The sequence below is a fragment of the Belonocnema kinseyi genome, chromosome 10 (genome assembly GCF_010883055.1).
Source record: "Belonocnema kinseyi isolate 2016_QV_RU_SX_M_011 chromosome 10, B_treatae_v1, whole genome shotgun sequence".
NCBI classification, from domain to species: domain Eukaryota; kingdom Metazoa; phylum Arthropoda; class Insecta; order Hymenoptera; family Cynipidae; genus Belonocnema; species Belonocnema kinseyi.
Window position 1 is genome coordinate 43245902 of NC_046666.1, and position 22032 is coordinate 43267933.

Sequence of the window (22032 nt, forward strand, 5' to 3'; positions counted from 1 at the left end):
TTTATTTCTTTCTTAACTTCAGCCATTTCCCGCCTAATTTCCTTCTTTCATTCCTCTCCCCTTCTCTCCTGCTTTTCTTCATAAATCCCCATTACCTCTATCTCTATATAGCCTTTCTTCTTTCATCGACATTTCATCTCCGCTACCGTCGGCACCCTCCCTGTTATCGCTTTTCCCTACCAAACTCTGCTTTTCCGGCGGCGATCTAAACATTTTCTGGTATTTTATACTGGCCCCGTTATCATCCTTCTCTTCACTGCTTTCCCTCTCCCCTCTCTTCCTTTTGATAAATGCTTCTAAGGACCCTACGCTTTTTGCTCTCAATCTTTCCTTTTCTATAGTTTTTTTATACTTCCCCCTTGCCTTTCTTTCCTTTATCTCTTTCGGTGTACTGAAGACGTCCTGCTCTAATTCTATTTCTTCCGAGGAGATGCTCGCTCCACTAGCCATTAATAAAATTCAAATTTTCCCGCCTTCTATCTTCCCCGCCTTCTATCTTCTCTGCCTCTATCGTCGCTGTCTGTTACCTGTCACGCCTTTCTTTGTCGCTACCCAACCCTGCTACTACCAATCCGTCAACACAGTCTTCCCACCCTGTCACAAATCTCCAAACAAACTTCCACACAAATCTGTCTCAATCCTCCAAAATATCTACCTCCCCTTTACAATCTCACAATCCCACAATTAGATCTCTCACCTCCACACCCTTCCACACACTCCATTTTTGTAGGGAAAATTCGTCTTTTGGCTTAAGGGTTGAAAAATTTAGATAAACTTTTATTTCTGTCTTGACTGAACCTTTAAAATATAAATCTTAAAAATTAGTAAATTTCTATTTTAAATCTTCAAATATTGTGAATTTTGAGTTATAAATCTTCTAAAATTGAAAAAATTATTTATGCAGGTTTTAAGTTTCAAAATCAGAAATGCTGTCATTTCAGTGATTTACATTTCAAATCCATCGATTAAAATTGAAGAAACAGCCATTGTAAGTTTTCAAAATTGAACTATTCCAACGAAAAGATTACCAAATTACATATTTTTTAAATACGATTCTTCAAAATTGAATAATTTTTTAATTCCAAATTTTTAAAATTCAAGAGTTGTCAATTGTAACTCTTCAACATTGCAAAAATTTGACTTGAAAATATTTCAAAATTGAAGAGTATTGGATTTTTAAAAATTACAATTAAAAAATATAAAGTTATTAATAATAATATTAATAATATGTAATATTTCACAATAATTATAATTTCATAATTGAATAATATTTTGTAATAATTCCGAATTTGGAAAATTTCGAATTTTGAAACTGGCATTGAAAACGACCAAATTGGGTAAATTCAAAATTGAATTAAATTAGGGTCACACAATTTTTCAATTTTGAAAATATTAGAATTAAAGAATTTCTAGATTTTAAAATCTTTTAAATTTAAAACGATCAATCTTCTGAGAATATTTAGAATTGGCAATGTATTAAAATATTAAAATCTAAAGCATCCAAATTTAAAAATAAGTGCATACTAAATTTGTCAAAACCCTTATAATTACAATATCAGTTTTTAATCATTTCAAAAAAATTCAAGTTTAAAAGAACTGGAAACTAAAAATGTAAAAATTTTCGAACATTTAATATTTAGAGCGTCCAAATTGGGAAGACTTTAAATTCGAAAGCTTTAAGCAATTATTAATTCCAAATTTTAAAAACTATAAAGGTGCAAAAAAATAGAGTTGTATGACAAGTGAAATTACATTTAACTAAATTTCGAAGTTTTGAAATTTGAAAGCATTCTAGATTAATGATTTAATTACCATTTTTAATAGGCATTAAAATTTAGATTTTCGTACGTATTAAATTATTTTGAAATTAAATAGTATTTCAAATTTTAAGTAAGCATCAAAAATTAAAAATATAGATATTCAGAAGTTTTTTAATATAAATATTTTTTATTTGCAAAAAATTGAATGTTATCAAATGAAATTGATTAATAATATATTTATTATCTTCAAAATTTATATGATTAAAATTTTTAATTGTAGTTTTGACTGCGCAATTTTAAAGCGGTTCAACTGTTGATGTCTTGTATTCTTTTATTTAAATTTAATTTTCAATTTCATATATAAAAATTGTCTGATCTTTAGATGAATATTTTGAAAAGTTATTCATTTAAAATTGAAAAATATTTTATTGGAAAATTTCAAGAATGAACAATAATTCTAAATGAAGTATTAAAAATTAAATTGATATTAAATTGATACCTTAGTGATTAAATAATTTTTTCCTTTTACAAGTTTTAATTTTTCGATTCAAATTTCAAGTGGTATAGTTTAAAAATTTTAATTAACGATTTAAATTTTTTAAATTTCTAATTTTAAATTTCTCAGTTTCAAATTAACACATTTAATTAGAAATAATATAGTTTAAATTCCTTTGAATTTCAAATGATCGAATTTTCAAAATTCTTATCTGCAAATATTCATTTTTTTATGCTTTGAAATAGAATTTATAATTTTTTAAAGTACATTTTTAAACCATCATAAACTTAAAAAAAAATGTGCAAGAAAAAGAAATGATAAAATTTCAAAGGCTTTCAGTTCTAAATCATTAATCATTCTTACAAATTTTTTAAACCTAATATTTAAAATGTATTTAATAATTAATCTTTAAATTGTTTATATTTTTAATGTATTTTATGTTTGAATTTTAGTATCTCGACTGGGAGATACAAGATAGTTTATTTTATTATCATTTATTTATTAATCATTGTTACAAATTTTCTGAACCTAACATTTAAAATGTATTATTTAATGAATTTTTAATATTTTTAGATTTTTAATGTATTATATAATTGAAATTTTAGTATCACGACTGGGAGATATAAGATCAGAAAACGATGCAAACTGTACCTACGAAGGAGAAAATAATGTTCTGATTCAGCAAGCGAGTAATTGGCTCTTGAGCCAATGGGCCAATGTTAGCCAAGGAAAAAAAGTCGCATCTCCACTTGGATCTGCAAGCTTTCTAGAAGGAGCAAATCAAATTCTTTCCCTTAAATTTAACTGTTCTTCAATCGACCAGACGATGCAACTTGAAAGTACAAATTTTCAAATAACATAAAATTAACTTTAACAATAAATAAAAAATTTCACAACATTGATAAAGAACATACATAATAAAAAATTATATAAATTTCAGATCTTCTTATCGCTTTCAAGTGGCTAACTTGCTACTACTTGAAGAAAACTTACGAGAGAGTTCACAGACTTAAGCAAAATGGAAATGGAAATTTCGAAGCCAGAAATGATTCACAAACTTACTTTGCTCGAACTCTTACTTTAGTTTATGCTGAAGTAATTTATTTTAATAATTATTTTTATTTATAATAAAATTTCTAACTAATTTTTCAATTTTGCGTATATCCGAAGGAAGTAAGCAGACATTCATAAACACTGTCGAGGGACAGTGAATTTATTTTTGACCGGGAATTTTACAAATTTTTAGAAAAAAAATCTTTCCAAGTTCGATTTTAACAGTTTTAAAAAGTAATTGGTTTAATTCTCATATGTTTTAACCCTCAAATGGTACACTCCAACCCAGCATACATGAACGGTACACTGGTGCGAATTGGTTTGTTTGCAATGTTAATATTAAATATTTAATATATTGAACATATAATATATATCACACATATTTAACATTTATATTTAATATATATGGGGATAATCCGCTGCAGCTGTGTTTGAGTGAATGCCAACAATATGAAAAAATTTCGGGCGCGAAATCGCACCAGTGTACCGTTTGAGGGTTAATTATGATATCATTCAGTTTACAATACGTGATTTAAAAATATTTCACTTCAAGAATTTTCCACTTACGATTTTTTTAAAGCGTCTAATACAGTCTTAATTTAAAGAATATTAAAATTCAGTCTGGAAGACTTAAGCAGTTGAAAATTAAAAGTGTTTTAAGTTGAAAATTTTAGATAAAAAACATTTTAATTTTATCAACTGTAAATATAAATAAATAAATAATTTCAAGAATGGATCTGCATTTTAAGTATTAAAAAGTGAATAATAAGTAATTTCACGAAACAATTCTAAATCCGTTCAAAATTTAAGAATTTACAGATTTTAACGTTAAAACTTAAACTCTTCTAATATGATATTATTAGTCACTAAAAAAATGTAAGCACTTTACCGTGATTTTGCACCTTACCGTGATTTTTACCATGTATGCACAGAGCTAGAGATATTGAAAAATTAAAAATTAAAATTTTTCAATGGAACACTTCTTGATTTAGAAATTAAATTATTTTTATATGAAACAGTTTAAACATCCTGGAATAGATTCAGAATTTTATCTCACAACCTTGAGAAATCTAGAAGTTGTTGAAAATATTTTCAAATTTAGAATTATTTTTGAAATTTTGTATAAAATCCTAAATAAAATTATTTAAAATATTTCAGATTCTGTTTTGACAAATTTTAAAGTCTTTTAAAGGCTTTTTAAATATTTTTAAAGACTAAAACAATAATTGTGAATTTTGACTTTATGAACTATTTTGAACATAAAAATAGCTTCATAATAATATATACGTAATTAATGGCTTTTATTAGCCTAAAATATTGTTTTAGTCTTTAAGAATATTAAAAAGCCTTTAAAAGACTTTAAAATTTGTCAAAACAGAATCTGAAATATTTGAAATAATTTTATTTAGGATTTCGTACAAAAATTTAAAAGTAATTTTAAATTTGAAAAAATTTTAAACAATTTCTAGATTTCTCAAGATTGTGAACTAAAATTCTGAATCTATTCCAGGATGTATAAACTGTTTCATATAAAAATAATTTAACTTCTAATTCAAGACATGTTCCTTTGAAAAATTTTAATTTTTCATTTTTTAAAGTCTCTAGCTCTGTCCATACATGGTAAAAATCATGGTGAAGTGCATCCTGGGTCTTCTGGACCCCAGCGTATCTAATCATGTGTTGTTTAACCCCTATCGAATATTTTGTCACAATAAAATTATCCGATATAGTTTAAGGTATCTTTTATCAGGTAGAGTTTGTTTTATAGCCATTTATTTATTTTAAGTTTGTTAAAAAAACTATTGAACAAAAAAAAGTGAAAAAACGCGTTTTTTACTTTAAAATTCATAAATCACGCAATTTTAATTATCTCATCCTGAAAATGTATGACTATATTTTTGAAATAGTGTTCTTTCATTAAAAAAAATATTACAACATGGGTGCTTTCAAAAAAGATATTTATTTGCATAGTTGAAAATCCAACCCGGTAATAAGCGTAGAATAGAGAAAAATTAATATTTTCAGATTTCAGCGTAAAAGTGTAGATTATTCTATTATTTTGAACGCGCGACTTTTCCATATGTTCAAAATGTCATTATAAGAATAGGATATCTCAGAAAATAATGGATTTCTATTTCCATAGTAGCCGTCGGATAGGTTCCTGTTCTCCAAAAGAGAACGTTTTTTCAAAATATTTAATTCCTTGTAATAAATTGTTTTAATTCCTTTATGTGGAAATAAGTTTTGAAAATTTAATTTTAATCCATTCAAGTCCGCCTCTCTAGAGTTAAAATTATTTTAATTCACCTACTTAAATAGATTTATTTGATGCATTTTTTAAGACGTTTAAATAAATTATTAAGATTTAAACAAATATAAATTTGAATATTTTTGGAATTTATAAGTTATAAAAAGATTTAATAATGAAAAATGAGTTAAATAAATGCTTTCGTTAAATTTTATTAAGTCGATTAAGAGAAATAGGATTTGCACTTTTTCTGTTGCCGTTGAGGGATTTTTAGATGGAGGAAAAATCGCGTATTCATAGGAATACAAATTCTTAATTCTTTCAATTCAACGCTTATTACCGAGAATTTTATGATGAAATGAGGAAGCAGATTTTTTGCTTTTAAATCGATTTACTATTATAAAAATTGAGGAACTTCGACATGTAATACTATAAAAATACAAGAAATTGAAAAAAGAAAAATAATAAAAAACAAATTAATTATTTCACTTCATATGATATTCTTACGTTATAAAGTAAACAAAAATCAATAAAATTTCAAAAAAAAAATTTGCTCTAAAATTACTTTTTCATTCACGAAGTGCACACTGGGTGCCAGACACCCCACGATTTTTTATCTCCACTTTCAGAAGCTGCTGTTAGTGGGCTGATGCTTGACGCAGTATGCTAAACGACTTTTCTTACAGTTAGAGTATCAACCTAGCGCTAGATGGCGACACTTCCTCAATTTTTTTGAATTAAGTATGATTTATAAGAGTTTGAAAATTGCTTGGGGTATTAAACACCCATAATGTACTTTAAGGGTTAAAAGTGGTCACTCGAAAAGTGTTAGCATCTGACTTCCATTTTATGCATGTAAATTATTGAGCATTTGAATATAGCATTTTATATTTAAAAACTTTTAAACTTCAATTTTAAATAATTAAAAATGTAAAAGTTTCACATAGAGTACTTTAATTGGTGTTTTATTTTTATTACTTCAAATGGAAAAATATTTAGCGCTAGAGTACAAATTTTTTAATTTTAAAGATCATAGAAAGTGTTTCCGAACCTGGAAAAACCTGGGAAATGTCTCATAATTGTATTATTCGATTAAAACGGCCACTCTGTTATTATTGTTTAAAATTTTATCGTTTTTACTTAAAAAATTAAACAATATGTTTAGAAATTTATGTATTTTGTTGTAAATTCGTCTATTCTAGTTAAAATTTAATCTTCTTCGATGAAAATTAAATTATTTGATTGAAAGTAAAACTACTTTGTTAAGAATTCGGTTTTTTTTTAATCAACTGCAAACATAACTATTTAATTTTTGGTCGAAAATCAGTCGTTTTTAATATTAAATTCAACTAAGTGGTTGAAAATTCAACCATTTAATTGGAAAGAAACTTTTTTATTGTAAATTGAACTGTTTTGTAGAAAATTCGTCCTTTTCGCTTAAAAATGCATTTTTTTGGGTAGAAATTCGATCTTTTTGGTTGTAAATTGAACTGTTTTTTTATATAGTAACTATTGCATTTTTCTTTGACAAATTATATTTTTTGTTAAAGCAGAGTATTTTTGATTAAAAAATGATATCTTTTCTGTGTTGAAATACCATATATTACATTTTTCGTTAAGAATTAATTTTTGTTATTAAAAATTCAGTAATATACCTGGTTAAAAGTTAAACATCCTTCTTAAAAATTTATTCTTTTTATTTAGATTCATCATTTTTGTTGAAAATGTAATTACTTTAAAAAAATTGATCTTTCTAGATAGAAAATTCTTCCTTTTGAATTGAAAAGTCAATTTTCAGCTAACAAAATTCGTCTTTTTGGCTTAATATTCATCTCCTTTGGTAGAAATGAGATTTTTTTTTGGTTGTCGATTCAACTGTTTTGTAATAAATTGACTAATGTTTTTTCATTGTGAGTTTATCTTTTTTTTAAATTGGACTGTTTTTTATTATAAAATAAAATCTTTTCTGGGTTGAAATATGCACTATTATATTTTTCGTTAAGAATTAATATCTTTTTAGTAAAAAATCAACAATATACCTAGTTAATAGCTAAACATCCTTCTTCAAAATGAATTTATTATTGAATGTTCGTCATTCTATTTGAAAATTTAATTGTTTTCTTAAAAATTCAAATATTTGGTTGGAAAGTTTTTTTTTTTGAAATTTAACTGTTTTGTTAAATATTAGTCATTCGGGATAGAAAATTCGTCCTTTCCAATTAAAAATTCAATTGTCGACTAAAAAATTCGTGTTTTTGGCTTAAAAGCTCATTTTATTAGTTGAAGATTCTGCTGTTTTACTGAAAATTCATGCTTGTTTTGGCAAGAATTTATTTAAGATAAAACTATATCGTTTTTAGTTGAAAATTCAACAATTTTGTTTAATATATATATATATGTGTGTATGTGTGTGTGTGGGGGGGGGGGGTGTGGGTGTGTAAATTCATCTTTTTTAGAAGAAAATTGATTTGTTATTATATTTTTTATTAGTTATATTATTATTTTATATTATTTATTATATTTTATGAGTTGAAAATTTATCTCTTTGGCTAACATTTAAACTATTTGGTTGAAAATGAACTTTTTATTGAAAATGCGTATTTTCGGATTCAAAAATTCAAAATTCAATTATTTTCTAGGAAATTGGTCTTCTTTACTTACAAACTTAATTGTTTGGGAAAAAATACTACAGAATTAACCTTTTTGTTCTGGAAATTCAACAATTTTGTTGAAATTTGTTTTCTCTCTTAAATGAGAAAACTTTTTGGTTGAAAATTAAGAATTAATTTTTTTTAGTTGAAAATTCACCAATTTGGCTGATTTATGTATTTCGTTGTAAATTTATCTTCTGTTAAAAATTTATTTCATTAGTTGAAATCTGTCTCTTTGGATGAAAACTGGACTATTTCGGTAAAAATTCATTTTTTTTGTTTGTTGAAAATAAATTTTTTAAACTGAAAATTCAACTATTCCATATAACTATACATATAAATATTGAATTTGGTTTGAAATTGATCGTTTTAAATTTTTAATTTAATTATTTTGTTAAAAGTTTGCTTTTTTGGGTTGAAAGTCAATTTTTCAAATATAAGTTTAACTGTTCTATTTTTAGTTAAAAATTGATCGATTTTAATGAAAAAAAAACTATATTTGGTTGAAAATGAACTTTTTTGTTGAAAATTTTTCTTTTGTGGTTAAAAATTCAACTGTTTTCTAAAAAATTGGTCTATTTGGGTTCGAAAATTAACTGTTTGGTTGATAATTCAACTGTTTCCAAAATAATTTGCCTCTTTTTTGCATTCAATAATTTAGCTTACACTTTTTTTCTCTCTAGATTGAAAAATCTTTCCTGGTTGAAAAATAAACTCTTTTATTGAAAATTTGTCTTTTAGATTTCAAAATTCATCTCGTTTGGTAAAAATATAATCTTCTCTGTTGTGGATTTAAATATTTTGTTATATCTCAATAATTATTTTTTTCGTTGATAATTTATCTTTTTGATTAAATTTGACCTTTTTTCAATTAAAATAATATCTTGGTTTTCAGCAACTAATTTTTTGGCAACTATTTGTTTCTTTTAGTAATTATATTTTGTTTGAAAATTAGTCGTTTTAGGTTCAAATTCCGATTTTTTTTTAAATCGTCTCTTTTCTTGAAAGACCAACAATTTGGTTGTAAATGCAACTGTTTGATGTAAAATTAATTTTTTTGTGTTGAAAATTGTACTATTTGGTTACAAAAAAGTTTTTTTTTGTTTCAAATAGCGTGACGTGTTTTTGAAACGGCCTCTAATATTTAATTAAAATTTTAATTTTTTTAAATTTAATAGCACGCTATAATCCAAACCTTCTGTCATCGAATTCAAGACCCAGAATTTAAAGACGACGAACGGCTCGTTTTGACAAAATTGTGTTCACTGTATGCTGGATGGTCTCTTGAAAGAAGATTAGGAGATTTATATGCGGGAGGATATGCCTCTCCAGATTCAAAAATTGATATTTTACTTCGGGAAGGAATTATCGCAATAAGCAAAGATCTTGTCAAAGATGCTGTAGCCTTAGTTGATGTTGTGGCTCCTCCAGACTTTATTTTAAATTCGCCTCTTGGAATGTCAGATGGCGAGGTGAGTAAAAATAATTATGGAAACAAAATTATATTTAATAACAATATTGTATCATTTTTTCTAATTTCATATTTTAAATTTTAGTCGCTTAAATTTAAAAAAGATTTTTTGGATTTAAGTTCATGTTCATAAATTTTAAAGCTTCCAGATTTGGAAGTTTGTACTTTTAACTTTCTTAGTTAAAAAACATTATCTATTAAGAATGCATCAGCCTTATGAAAAATTCGTTTTATTAACTCGATAAAAATTTTATTTGAAATTTATTTAATTTTCAGTTATTTTTAAAATTAAATGATTCTTTGAATCTATAAATATTTGATTAAAAATGCAACTACTTTATTCAATATTTAATTATTTCGTTAAAAATTCATCTTTTTGCTCATAAATTTATCTGTTTTGTTGAACTTTCGCCTTTTAGAAAAAAAGGCCTCCTCAGGATGTAATGGCATCTTTCTTGGTCGAGAATAAACTTTTTTGTTGATAATTCTACAGTCTTCTAATGAGATTGTATTTTTAGCTCAAAAATTAAACATTCGAGTAAAAATGCATCTGTTTTTGGTAAATGCTTATCTTTTTTGTTTCTTAATTCAATCATTTAGTTGGAAACTCAACTATTTAGTTAACAGTTCGTCTATTTCGTTGAAAATTTAATTATTTTATTTAAAATACAACTATTTTTTTTAACTTGTCTGTTTTGACTTCAAAAGTCTAAAATTACATTTTTGGTTAAAAATTTATCTTTTTGATAAAAATGATTAAATTTGTTAAAAGGTCATCCTTTTTTGGTTGAAAATTTAACTGCTTAATGGAAAATTCATATTTTTTGGTCAAATATTTTGGTTCAAAATGTCACTTTCATGTTGAAAATTCACAATTTTTTACAAAAAATGTTAACATTGCCTTATAAGTTAACTTTTTGTGGAAAATTTATGTTTAGGGTTTACAATTAGTTTTATTCTTTTAGTAAAACATTCAACAATTTTAGTTAATAATTTAAATATTTTATGTTAAATTCATTTTTTGGGGGGGTTAAGAATTCAGATTTTTTTAATGAAAATGAACTTTTTTATTAAATTTAATATTTTTGGTTACAAATTATTATTAATTGGTTTAAATTAGACTATTTTTCAGAAAAATCTACTATTTTATCAAAATAAAATTCACCTAATTTTTTTAAATTTCGTTTTGTTGCCTACTTGTCAAAAATAAAAGACAAAACTACACAGAAAACGAACACACATTATTATTATTTGGTTGAAAATTAAACTGTTTTTTTTTTTAATTTTTTTTTTTATTTGAAAATTCAACAGTTTTGATATAAAAGTTAAAAATTTGATTAAAAATTAAATTCTTGGTTGAAAAATCATAATTTTCCATGGAAAATTTAATTGTGTTCTTCGAAAATTAACGGTTTTTAATCCCTTTTTTTGGTTAAACAATTCCTTTTATATTTCGGTGGTTAAAGATTTTAATATTTTGCTTGAAAACTAATATTTTCTGTTTAAAATCCTTTTTTTTTCCAAAGATTCAACAATTTGGTTCAATATTCATATTTTTGGGTTAAAAATTAAATTGCTTGAATATTCATTTATTTTGTTAAAAATTAATATTTTTCAACTGAAAATTTTGGTTCAAACTGCTCTTTTTTAGTTATTACTTCAAGCATTTAGTTGAAAATTCCTGTATTTTATTGAAATTCTGCCTTTATTGGTAGAAAATTAATCCTTTTATTTGGAAATTAATTATTTTTGTTGAAAATTCAACTACTTATAACAAAATTCATCTATGTTTTTTTGAAAATGTAATATATTTCGACTTGAAATAGCAATTCAATGCGTTTCGAATCGAATTTAATATGTTACCTACATTAATTTTATTCAACAAAATTTATGCTCTTGTTATTTCCCTATTTTCGTGAAAAATCACCCCCATCTCCCCCATTATATGCTATATAAAATCTGGAAATTTGGAATTTCGAATCCATTTTGATTTTAAGGCTAAATTTAAAACTTAAATTTGGACTCCTTTAAGAAATTGATGTAACTCCGAAACTGTTTACCAATTTTCAGATATACAAACACTTGGAAAAGTCCTTCTTAAAAAATCCAGAAAATCTCCAACGTCCATCTTGGTGGCAAGAAATAAGCAGATCCAAATTATAAGTACAACAAGAAAAATTTTAATCGCAGATAAAAAAGAAACAACTTGTAAATTAAGAAAGAATTGTTGTGAATTATTTTTATATTGATTTTTACACATTGTTAACATTGCTATAATTAAGTATTTTTTGTTAATAAAACATATTTCATATAGAAAGTCTTAAATAATAATTTTATTTTCAGCTTTCCAATAATAAATTATATATAATAATATAAATATAAAAATAATATTCTGTTGCGAGCGCAAGACTGCATTAACAGCAGGAAAATATTGCAGACGTATTGTGTAATCCAATACGTTTGATATCCGAAACGCATTGAATTTATAAATGTTTAATTACCAACGCAAATTGGAGTGTTTTTATTCTTCGTCATGCCAAATTCAGTCGTCTTTCAACATTCGGTTTAAATAGTTTTCGTAATTTTCTTGAACATTTTTTTTTAATTATGGAGACTTTAGATGATTTGCCGAAAGGGCCTTTGGATGCTTATAGAAAACGTGCGAGTTTTAATTGGAAGTCACTTAAAGTTCATTTGGAAGGTGAAGATTCTGTGAGATTAAAGGTAAAGTATTTCGAATTTCTAAATTAATTACATTTTTTGTTATAAAATCAAAACACATTTCAGGCAAAAATGTGGGATATGGTTCGATCTGCTCCGGTGTTACATAAATCAAATAAGTCCCTAACATTGGATGAATATCGTAGAAAATGTGTAAAACTAATACAATATGTATTAGACAAGAAGGTAAAAATTTTAATTTTAATTATTATTTCTTTTTTATTACAACTCTGGTGAAAACATTTTTACAAAAAAAAAAATACAAAAAACTGACATTTTTACTCAAATACGCAAGTAAATACCATAAATTACAGGAAAGTACAACTTTTTTCTATTATTTGGGCAAATTTTTTACTTTTTTCTATTTTGTGTATGCTGTTTTATTTTATTGTAGCTTTCATCTCCCACCATAAGTTATAAAAAAGTACAACAAACTCAAAATGAAACACTACAATTGAAATTTTTTTAATTAACCCTCAAAGTGTATACATGGTAAAAATAACGGTAAAGTGCATCGTGGGTATTCAACACCCCAGCGTATTTAATTAGGTATTGTTTAACCCCTATTGAATATTTTGTCACAATAAAATTATCCGATATAATTTAAGGTATCTTTCGTAAGGTAGAGTTGACTTTATAGCCATTTATTTATTTTAACTTCGTTGAAAAAGTGATTGAAAAAAAAGTGAAAAGTTGGTTTTTTTTACTTAAAAATTCTTAACGCACGCAATTTTAATCATTTTAACCTGAAAATTTATGGCTATACTTTTGAAATAGTGTACTTTCATAAAAAAAATATTGCAATATGGGTACTTTTAAAGAAGATATTTATTTGCACAGTTGAAAAGTCAATTTTATGATAAAATGAATAAGATTTTTTGCTTTTAAATCGATTTATTATTATAAAAATGGAGCAACTTTGACGTTAGAAAATAAAAAAATCAATAAAATAAAAAAAATTGCTCCAAAACTACTTTTTCACTCACTAAGGGCACACTGGGTGTTAGATGCCCCACGATTTTTTTACCTCCATTTTCAGCAGTTGCTTCTAGTAGACTGACGCTTGACGCAGTATGATAAACGACTTTACTTACAGTTAGTGTCGACACAGTTAGATGGCGAAAATTACTCAATTTTTTCGAATTAAGTATGGTTTATAAGAGTTAGAACATTGCTTGGGGTATCGGATACCCACAATGCACTTTAAGGGTTAAAAGTAGTTAAACTGCAAAAATGTTAATTTCCATCTTTTATACACTGTAAAATAAAAAATGAATAAAAAAATTAATGAATGTTCAAAATAATATTTTAAGCTAGAAACATTATTCTACACATCAAAATTTGTTCTGAAACCTTTTTGAATATTTTTTAAACCAAATTTTTTTAAATCATTAAAAAATTTGCAGAAATCTAACAGTAAAAATGATATTATATTTAAATTCGAATTTTTACTGCAATTTTTGAAAAATCCTGCAAAATAAAAAAAGTACCTTCAAATCTTCCAGATTCTTTTTGCAAACTTTTAGAAATCTATTTAAATACTCTTTTTAAATTAACTTTAGAAAATAATCATAGTTCGTTCTTCCAGGAATTTAGATACAAATTTTTTATTTATTTGAAACTTTTCAAAATGTTTCAAAAACTTCTAAATTTTCTGTTCGAAATTTTGAAAAATCAAATGTCTCAATGTTCAAATGTTTTGAAATCTTTTCAGTTTTTAAATTATTTTGGAACTTTCAAAATTTGTTAACTGTACCTTGAACTTACTCGATTTTTTCCAAATTAATAATGGTTCAATTATCTTTTATTAGTCAAAATTTTTTTTACAGTCTTAAATATTCTCTTAAAATTAACTTTTCAGAATAAAAAGCTATTTTAAATTTTTAGCAAACTTAAGCATTGTTTTTATTTTTTCAAAGCCTTTAAAGATACTTAAAAAGTTGAAAAAAATTTTCATAATTTTTAAAAGTCTAAATTTAGTTCTTCATTTTTTGACATCTTATTAAGCTTAAAATTAAGTTTAGATCTAGTAAAAACTTTTATATATCTCTGAAACTAACTGAAATTTTTTACAAATTGATAATTGCTCAATGCTTATTTATGCATCAAAAGTCAATAATTTCGCTTACATATTAAAATTTTGTTAAATAGAACAAATAAAATTGTAAAGTTTAAAGCTTATTTTAATTCTATTAACGATACAAGGCTTTCTATTTTCAACAATGCAGTTTAAAATTATTTAGTTTATAATAATTGATTTTTAATTACTTGTTTAAATGAAAAGAGAAAAAAGGATGAATATACAAAAAAATGTCTTTACCTTGATTAAAAAATTTCTAAATTGAATGGGTTGAAACTTGAATATTTTTGATTCAAACAATATTTTAATAGGATTTGGCATTAAATAAAATCGTTTAATTATGAATCTATTAATTTTACATTATTCAAAAATTTAAAATAGAAAATAGGTTATAAAGTTCCAATTGGACATTTACATATGTACTCTTCTGCAATAATTTACGCAAAATTAAAAGTGATTTTATGACATCACCTAAATTGAAAAAAGTTAAATCCTGCAGTTTTCTATAATAATAATAATAATAATAATAATAATAATAATAATAATAATTTTCACAACGAAGTAAGAAAAATAGGAATAAAGCTTTATACAAATTTTTGAATGGTAAAAACTTATAGTTTATTTTTTAATTTCCTACACACACACACAAACAATAAAGAATTACCCATTTGTATTTAATAGTATTTTTATGGTTAAATTACATGCACGTTTTCATAAAAAATAAATTGTTTACCAAAACTTAGTTCTAGAAATATTGTACTTTATTTTCTGAACCTGAAGAGTTCCAGTAAAACTTGATTATTTTTATATTTGCAATTGGAAATATTAAATTTGGCATTTTTTCAAATTGGTACACAATCTAGTTCAAAACTAGAATGAATAGTTTAAAAATCGACCATTTTAAACATTTAAATTTTCAATCTTGCCATTTTTTTATTACTTAAATTAATATGTGAGTTTAATTTCTAAAAAATTTCGGCTTGAATTTTACATTAGAAAAATAATAGTATAAAATTTCTGTGTGTTTTCTTTAACAGCCCGATGAAATTCTTTACTGGCCTATAGAGTTATATCAATACAATTCGTCAGTGACTTTAGCAGTCAGTCTTAGAGAATTAATGATACCTAACGTGATAATGAGCTTAGGAACTGAACGTCATGGTGAAATTTTACAGAAATTTCAATCAAGAGAGGTAATTAAATTAAGAATAAACAGAAAAAATATAGATTATGTAATATACATTACATACATATACATATACATTTTTTTTAAACCGTGGCTAATATTTTTCATTAGAGAAAATACAAATATCCAAAGATTTCAGTTAGCAAATTTCTTACTTTAAAATTTGTTTCATTTTTTCTATTTTTTTCTATTTTCATAAACTTTAGACATTAAAAAATTTGATTATTGCATTTTTAATCGATGAATAATATTTACATGAAAAAATTATTTTATATATTTTTTAAATTATATTTTTTATAAATTTTATGTTTTTTTCTATTTAATTCAAGTTGTTCTTCTTCTATTAAGAAAAACAAGGTTTTAAAATCTTTCTATTGCAAAATTAATTTTGTTTTAACATTAAAATAATTCTAGGCTTCATTGCATTAATTAAATTGATTTTTTAATTCTACCAGGTTATATATCAAATATTTAAATTGTTTGAAAATAAACAAAAAAAGTTATTTCATAATTCACTATCGAGAAAATTAATTTATAAAAAAGATAGTTAAACCACTTCATTTTTGCAGAGTGATTTCTTTTTGCCTATTTTCAAATAAATCTTTTAGTTGTTCTTCGTAAAGTATTTTTTTAAAAGCATGCAAAAAACGTGTTCTTTTTGGATTTTATTATATTCTAAGTCACTTCTAAGTCAATTCTTTCCTCTAATTCTAAGTCTTGCTGAATAACGAAAAAAATTTATTCTATGAAAGCAAACATTTGCATAATTCTTTCATTCAAGATGAAAAAATTCAGGTTCGACATATTTAACTTTTCCCAAAAATGTGTGTAGACAAATAAATCCAGAAAATATGCTTTTTACATATTTAAAAAAATTCAAATTTAACAAAGAAAATTTTTCATTTTTTATATTATTGTTTACTAGAGACGACTATATACAAAAAATTTCCATAATTTTTTATCCAATAGGATATTTTTATGAATTTTAAAATCCGAAATTAGAAAATTGCTGACAATTAAAAATTTACGAATATTCATATAAATACTTTCATTTGATGAAAATTTTTTTTTATATGTTAGTTTATTATTTATTAATGAAACAGTTGTTTGATTGTTTAGATTCGGAAATTTAAACATTCCGAAATTTTTCAGCTTCGGTAATTTTATAGTTTCGGATATTTTATGATATCGCGAATTTTAGCTCCGGAATAATCTATAGTAATCGGGAATTTACAAATTCGGCAATATTGAAAGCTATCATGAATTTTATAATTCGGGTAATTTTTCAATTTTAAATAGTTGATCATTTTTTATTTCGAATATTTACTTTTTCGGGAATTCTATTTTTCCGAATTTTTCAGTCGTCTCGATATTAATCGATTTCTAATTTTTTTTTACTATTTTTGGATACCCATAGAAAAAATCCGATATTTCGGCCTAAAAAATTCAACTAATTATACTAATTATAGCATTTGAATTTTCATAATACCGAAAATTTATAAAATCAATATAAAACCGATATAGGGAATCAATTTTTAAAAAATGATCTTGATAGTGATATTTTAAGCAAAAATTTAAAAAAATCTTGATTTTATTTACATAGCATTAAAAAAATTATGTGAAGGATATGGGTTTTATCATTTGGTTCTCTTAAAGGATGTTTCAAAATAAAAAACAAAGAAGTATAAAGAAAATCAGGTACACAAAAAAAAGTTCCAGTTACTTGGAATGAAAACAAGCTAAGCGGTACATTAGAGTGTGTCCAATAAAATTTTTTTCCAAAGCGAAGGTAAAATTTGATTTCTTTGTATGAAAATATAATTTACTATTTTTTCTTGATTTGAAAAATTATATGTAGATCGCGACGAACTTTTTGCCCAGAACTTGATGTAATTAAATTTTTTCACTAATGAATAAAATAGTTAAAAATTCTTTTTTTATCAGAAAATACTAAAATTATATTGAAGATTGAGTCATATACTGTAAAAAGAAATGATATCCAGTATTGGCCTTAATATACAAAAATATATGATTTAACAAAAATTAAAAAAACCAAAGTGACCCCTAACATCTTCTTCGAAAAAAAGGGAATAGAATTACATTTATAGTACGAATATAGGAACCTTGAATATTAATAAATTATTGAAAATTATTGTAAATAACCGCGAAGAAATTTCAACTCCAAAGAAATCAACTATTTTGGAAGCGTTATATATAAGAAAAATGTATTTTGTGTAGTTTCAACGTTTTTTTAAAAATCGAAATGTAGACAAAAGTAGAAAAATATTAGTATAAAATTAAAATAATTCGAAATTGTATTACTTTGTGTTACCTCTGTGCCACCAGTTTTTGTCCTATCAGTGAAATTCTATCACCTTTTTCTAACGCTAAATAAATAAAAATCAATATTATTTTTTTTCTATACAATTTAGGACTCATTCTTCAATAAAAAATTTTAGATTTCAGGTGAAAAAGAATTTTTATTTATTATAATCACGAGTAAACAAATTATAAACATTAATTAAATCAATTTTTAGGCAAGAAAATTTCTCAGCGACATCTTAATCTTTTTTTTTTAATAAAAAAAAGCAATTATTTTTTAATCAAAAGGAATACAATTTTTCCCTCGCATTAAAAAAAATAAAAAATTTCAGTTTTTAGTGGGCACGCTACAGTAGAAAAAAACTTTGGCTATCTAAATTTTTTCTACTAAACAAATAAACAGCCATAGTTCCAAAAAAATCAATAATGTAATTGTCTGATTTGTGTGAGTACGGCGTGGAATCCATCATAAATATTTACAAATTAAACAATTATACCTATTTACAATATCAATGATTGAAGAATATTGAAATAAATTGCGAAATATCAGTTTATAGGTGGTTTTTCCTTAACGGAAATAGCCCACGGTACCAATGTAAAAGGAATGCAGACGACTGCGACCTATGACCTTAAAACAGAAAGTTTTATTCTTCACACACCAAATTTTCAAGCAGCTAAATGTTGGGCTGGTATTCTAGGTAAAATATTTTTATTTCATATTCATGATTTTCGTTAACCGAAAAAAAATCGCCCGTTAAAAAAAATATAAATAAAAAATATAATAAATATTAAAAAATTTGGTTTAACTTGTAGGAAACACGGCAACTCATGCTATTGTTTATGCACAGTTAATTACTCCAGATAATATAAATCATGGTTTACATCCTTTTATTGTACCAGTCCGAAATCCGAAAACATTTTTGACTTATCCTGGTGTAATAGTTGGAGACATGGGGGAAAAACTTGGACTTAACGGACTCGATAATGGTTTCATGATATTTAATCAATATTCTATCCCAAGAATAAATCTTTTGAATAAAAATGCAGATGTTAATGAAGAAGGGAAATATGTTGCTCGTATCAAGGATGAAAACAAACGTTTCGGTAAGTGATTTTCAGTTTTTGTTTTGCTTTGGGATTTTTTAAAAAATTTTATGTTTTCTGAATTGAAAGAAAAACTGAATATTTAAAAAATATATTTTCGATCAAAAATTATAGAGTAGAAAACTGAACTTTTATGCATATTTCTTTTAGAGTTAATTTCATTTCAATGTCAGGTAAAAGCGCTACCATTTTAGTGGACTATTAAAAAAAATTTCTTAACATTTTAATTGGCAGGTGCATCTTTGGGTGCTTTATCAGGTGGACGAGTTGGAATCACAGGGCTTTGTGCAATCTATCTCACAACTGCATTGATAATAGCAATTCGATATTGTGCCAGCAGAAAACAATTTGGATCTTCTACAACTGAAGAATGGCCTGTGATTGAATATCAGGTTCAGGTAAAAAGCTTTCAACTATTTTATGTAAATATTATTGTTTTAAATTAGACTAAGTAGGCGCTTTAAACCCGAAAAAAAATTCCCTTAGCCTCTTACGCCCTTAATTAAGTCGCTTATATTTCCCCTACCACTACTCTCCCTCCTTATGACTACTTCCCCCTCCCAAAATCTAAATCTTCTTACTCCTCCATCCATGAACTTTCCTACTAACCGTCCCAATACTTTCTCATTCACTTACCCTCCTTTCCCCTATGTCTCCCTATTGTTCTTCCCCTCTCCTCACTTTCCATACTTCCGCTATTCACTTTGCATTCACCAGATTTTTAACTCCTCACTTCCCTTCTTACCCTCTCTTACTTACTCGCACTTCCCTAACCTCCCTTCTCTCACTTCTCCTTCGAACATACCTTCACTTCCACTAGAACTTCTCCTTACCCTTCTACTTCTGTCTGACTACTACTCCTTACTCTACTTCTCCTTAATTTCGTTACTACGCGACCCCTCCCCACTCTCCATTCCCTACTTCACAAACCGTCACTTCCCTTTCCATAATTAGGACCCCCTACTTACTCTCACTTCCATTCTCCTACTTCTCCTCCCTTACTCACTCACACTTCTCTTATCCTACTTCTCCTCCCCTTACTTCCCACATTTTTTGTCCCTGTATGTCACCTGACTTCTCCTACCCAAACTTCTGTTTACTTTCCTATCTTCGCTTTCACCACTACGCCTCCTTACTCCCCTCCATTCCCTACACAGCTAGACGCACTCTTTCTTGTCATCCCTTTCCCTCATTGCCCCTTACAGGAAAAAAATGAGAACGAACATTGCCAACTCCTTTCAAAAACATACCAATTCCATTTCTAGTCAGACAAAATTTAAAGAAAGTCTGGATCATGGTGAAAGAATAATTTTTTATTTGGATATATCATTCTAGAGTAAAAATATAGATTCGCGTTTGCTTCATTTTTTGGTTATATTTTTCTCCATCCCTGACCTAAGTTTATTTTTGAGACTAGAAGGTTATGATCAATTAATTTTTTCAACGCTTGTGCACAAATTTATTCTTCATTTTGAGTTTTTACAATTATTTAATGATTACCTGCGGATTCTCAAAAACTGACAGGCGTTTTTTTCAAAATGCAGTATTTTCCAAACGAGCTTTGGTATTCAAGATTTTCTTTTTTAACTCGACGTGGCAATCTTTGCTCTTTCAACTAAGCACAAAATAATAAATAAAATAAAGAATACAAAACGACGGGTTTTTTCCTTAAATTCTTAATACTGGATTTTTCTAAATAACTCAAATTTTTAACAGCTTTTTTTAAAGAAGTATATGGTAATATGTACTACATATTTGCTAAGCCTTGCTCTTAGTAAACAATTGCTTTATACTGAAAAAAATTATTTTTGAAAAATCGAAATTTTGTATTTTTTTCGGAAACAAAGAAAGGTTAAAAATTAGATTTGATAAAAGTTGAAAGTACTATAAAATTCTACAAAAATTCATATTGCTCTTTTGTGATAGCGTGCATAGTTTAAATGGAAAAATAAAAAATTATATTTGAAAGAAAATTTTGCAGGCTTCAAAAATGGTTTAGCACACATAAATATGATATGTTTTTTTATTTTAGCAGAAACTTATTTGAAAATTTTCGAAAAAATAGGGTTTTATTGAAAATCTTTTTTTTTTGTGGTTTCAAAATTCTATGAAAAAATAAAAAAGATTTACTGCAAAGCCCCACATTTTTCATTTTGTTTTACGGGGGCTTACCCATTTTCGCGGATTTTTTTAGAACTTAACTAGATGTGTGAACTTTTACCTGAAATTTTTTGTGTACCGCCACCTTTCTTTAAAAAAATGTTAAAAAATGTTTTTTCATTTTTCTAAATTACACTTTTTTAAAGTAACTGAAAAAGATAAAATTCGCACGTCGAAAAAAATCCCGAATACCTATTCTTTTTCGGAAAATACTGATTTTGAAAAAAATTTCTGTCAATTTATGATAATTCGCAGGTAACCTTCGAGTGCTTTCAACAAATAAAAAAATTGTCGATAAAACTGTGGAATACGTGTTTTTTTATTTTCAGCGTAGATTTAGATATCCAAAAATTAAACCCGTGTCCACGGACTTTTGAAATTAACATGGCGTTTTAAATAGGAAAAACTCTGTTTTCGAAAAAATGGAAAAAAGAAGTACTTTTTATTAACTTTTTGTAAAGTCAAGTTTGGTCACCTCTTAAGAAATATTCAAGGAATTATTTTCACCAAAGGACTTTCAATTGGGACCCCCCAACTCCCTTGTATTGTGCCCGGAGGATGTCCGAAAAACGCAAAATGGCAATTTTATGTAAAATTAATGCTAAAAACGTTATTTTTCAAAACTTTTTCAGCATGAATTATTTTTATTCGATTTCAAGAATAATATTTCTTTGACAAGATACGAGGGTAGTTCAATAAGTCCTTAGAATGACCAACACATGGCGCGCGAATCGCTCCAAATCATCTGTTTTCAGTCAGCACCACTCCCGACTAGATATA

At 25.7% G+C, this 22032-nt stretch overlaps 2 protein-coding genes across 6 annotated transcripts in view; both read left to right on the forward strand.

The window, feature by feature from the left end:
* Positions 1-11935, forward strand: part of LOC117181628 (peroxisomal acyl-coenzyme A oxidase 3-like) — a 42486-nt gene extending 30551 nt beyond the window's left edge. For all 4 annotated transcript variants that reach the window (XM_033374502.1, XM_033374506.1, XM_033374503.1 and 1 more), the window contains 4 exons: positions 2862-3095; positions 3197-3351; positions 9387-9680; positions 11750-11935. In XM_033374502.1, the coding sequence (XP_033230393.1) occupies positions 2862-3095; positions 3197-3351; positions 9387-9680; positions 11750-11842 (776 nt within the window). In that variant the 3' untranslated portion in view covers positions 11843-11935. The remainder of the gene's footprint in view (positions 1-2861; positions 3096-3196; positions 3352-9386; positions 9681-11749) is intronic.
* Positions 11936-12242: 307 nt separating this feature from the next.
* LOC117182256 (peroxisomal acyl-coenzyme A oxidase 3) overlaps positions 12243-22032 on the forward strand; it is a 23707-nt gene continuing 13917 nt past the window's right edge. For both annotated transcript variants that reach the window (XR_004468290.1, XM_033375367.1), the window contains exons 1-6: positions 12243-12403; positions 12467-12586; positions 15518-15673; positions 18539-18686; positions 18802-19092; positions 19327-19490. Coding sequence is in view for 1 of the 2 variants with exons in the window: in XM_033375367.1 (XP_033231258.1) it covers positions 12287-12403; positions 12467-12586; positions 15518-15673; positions 18539-18686; positions 18802-19092; positions 19327-19490 (996 nt within the window). In the remaining variant the exon portion in view is untranslated. The remainder of the gene's footprint in view (positions 12404-12466; positions 12587-15517; positions 15674-18538; positions 18687-18801; positions 19093-19326; positions 19491-22032) is intronic.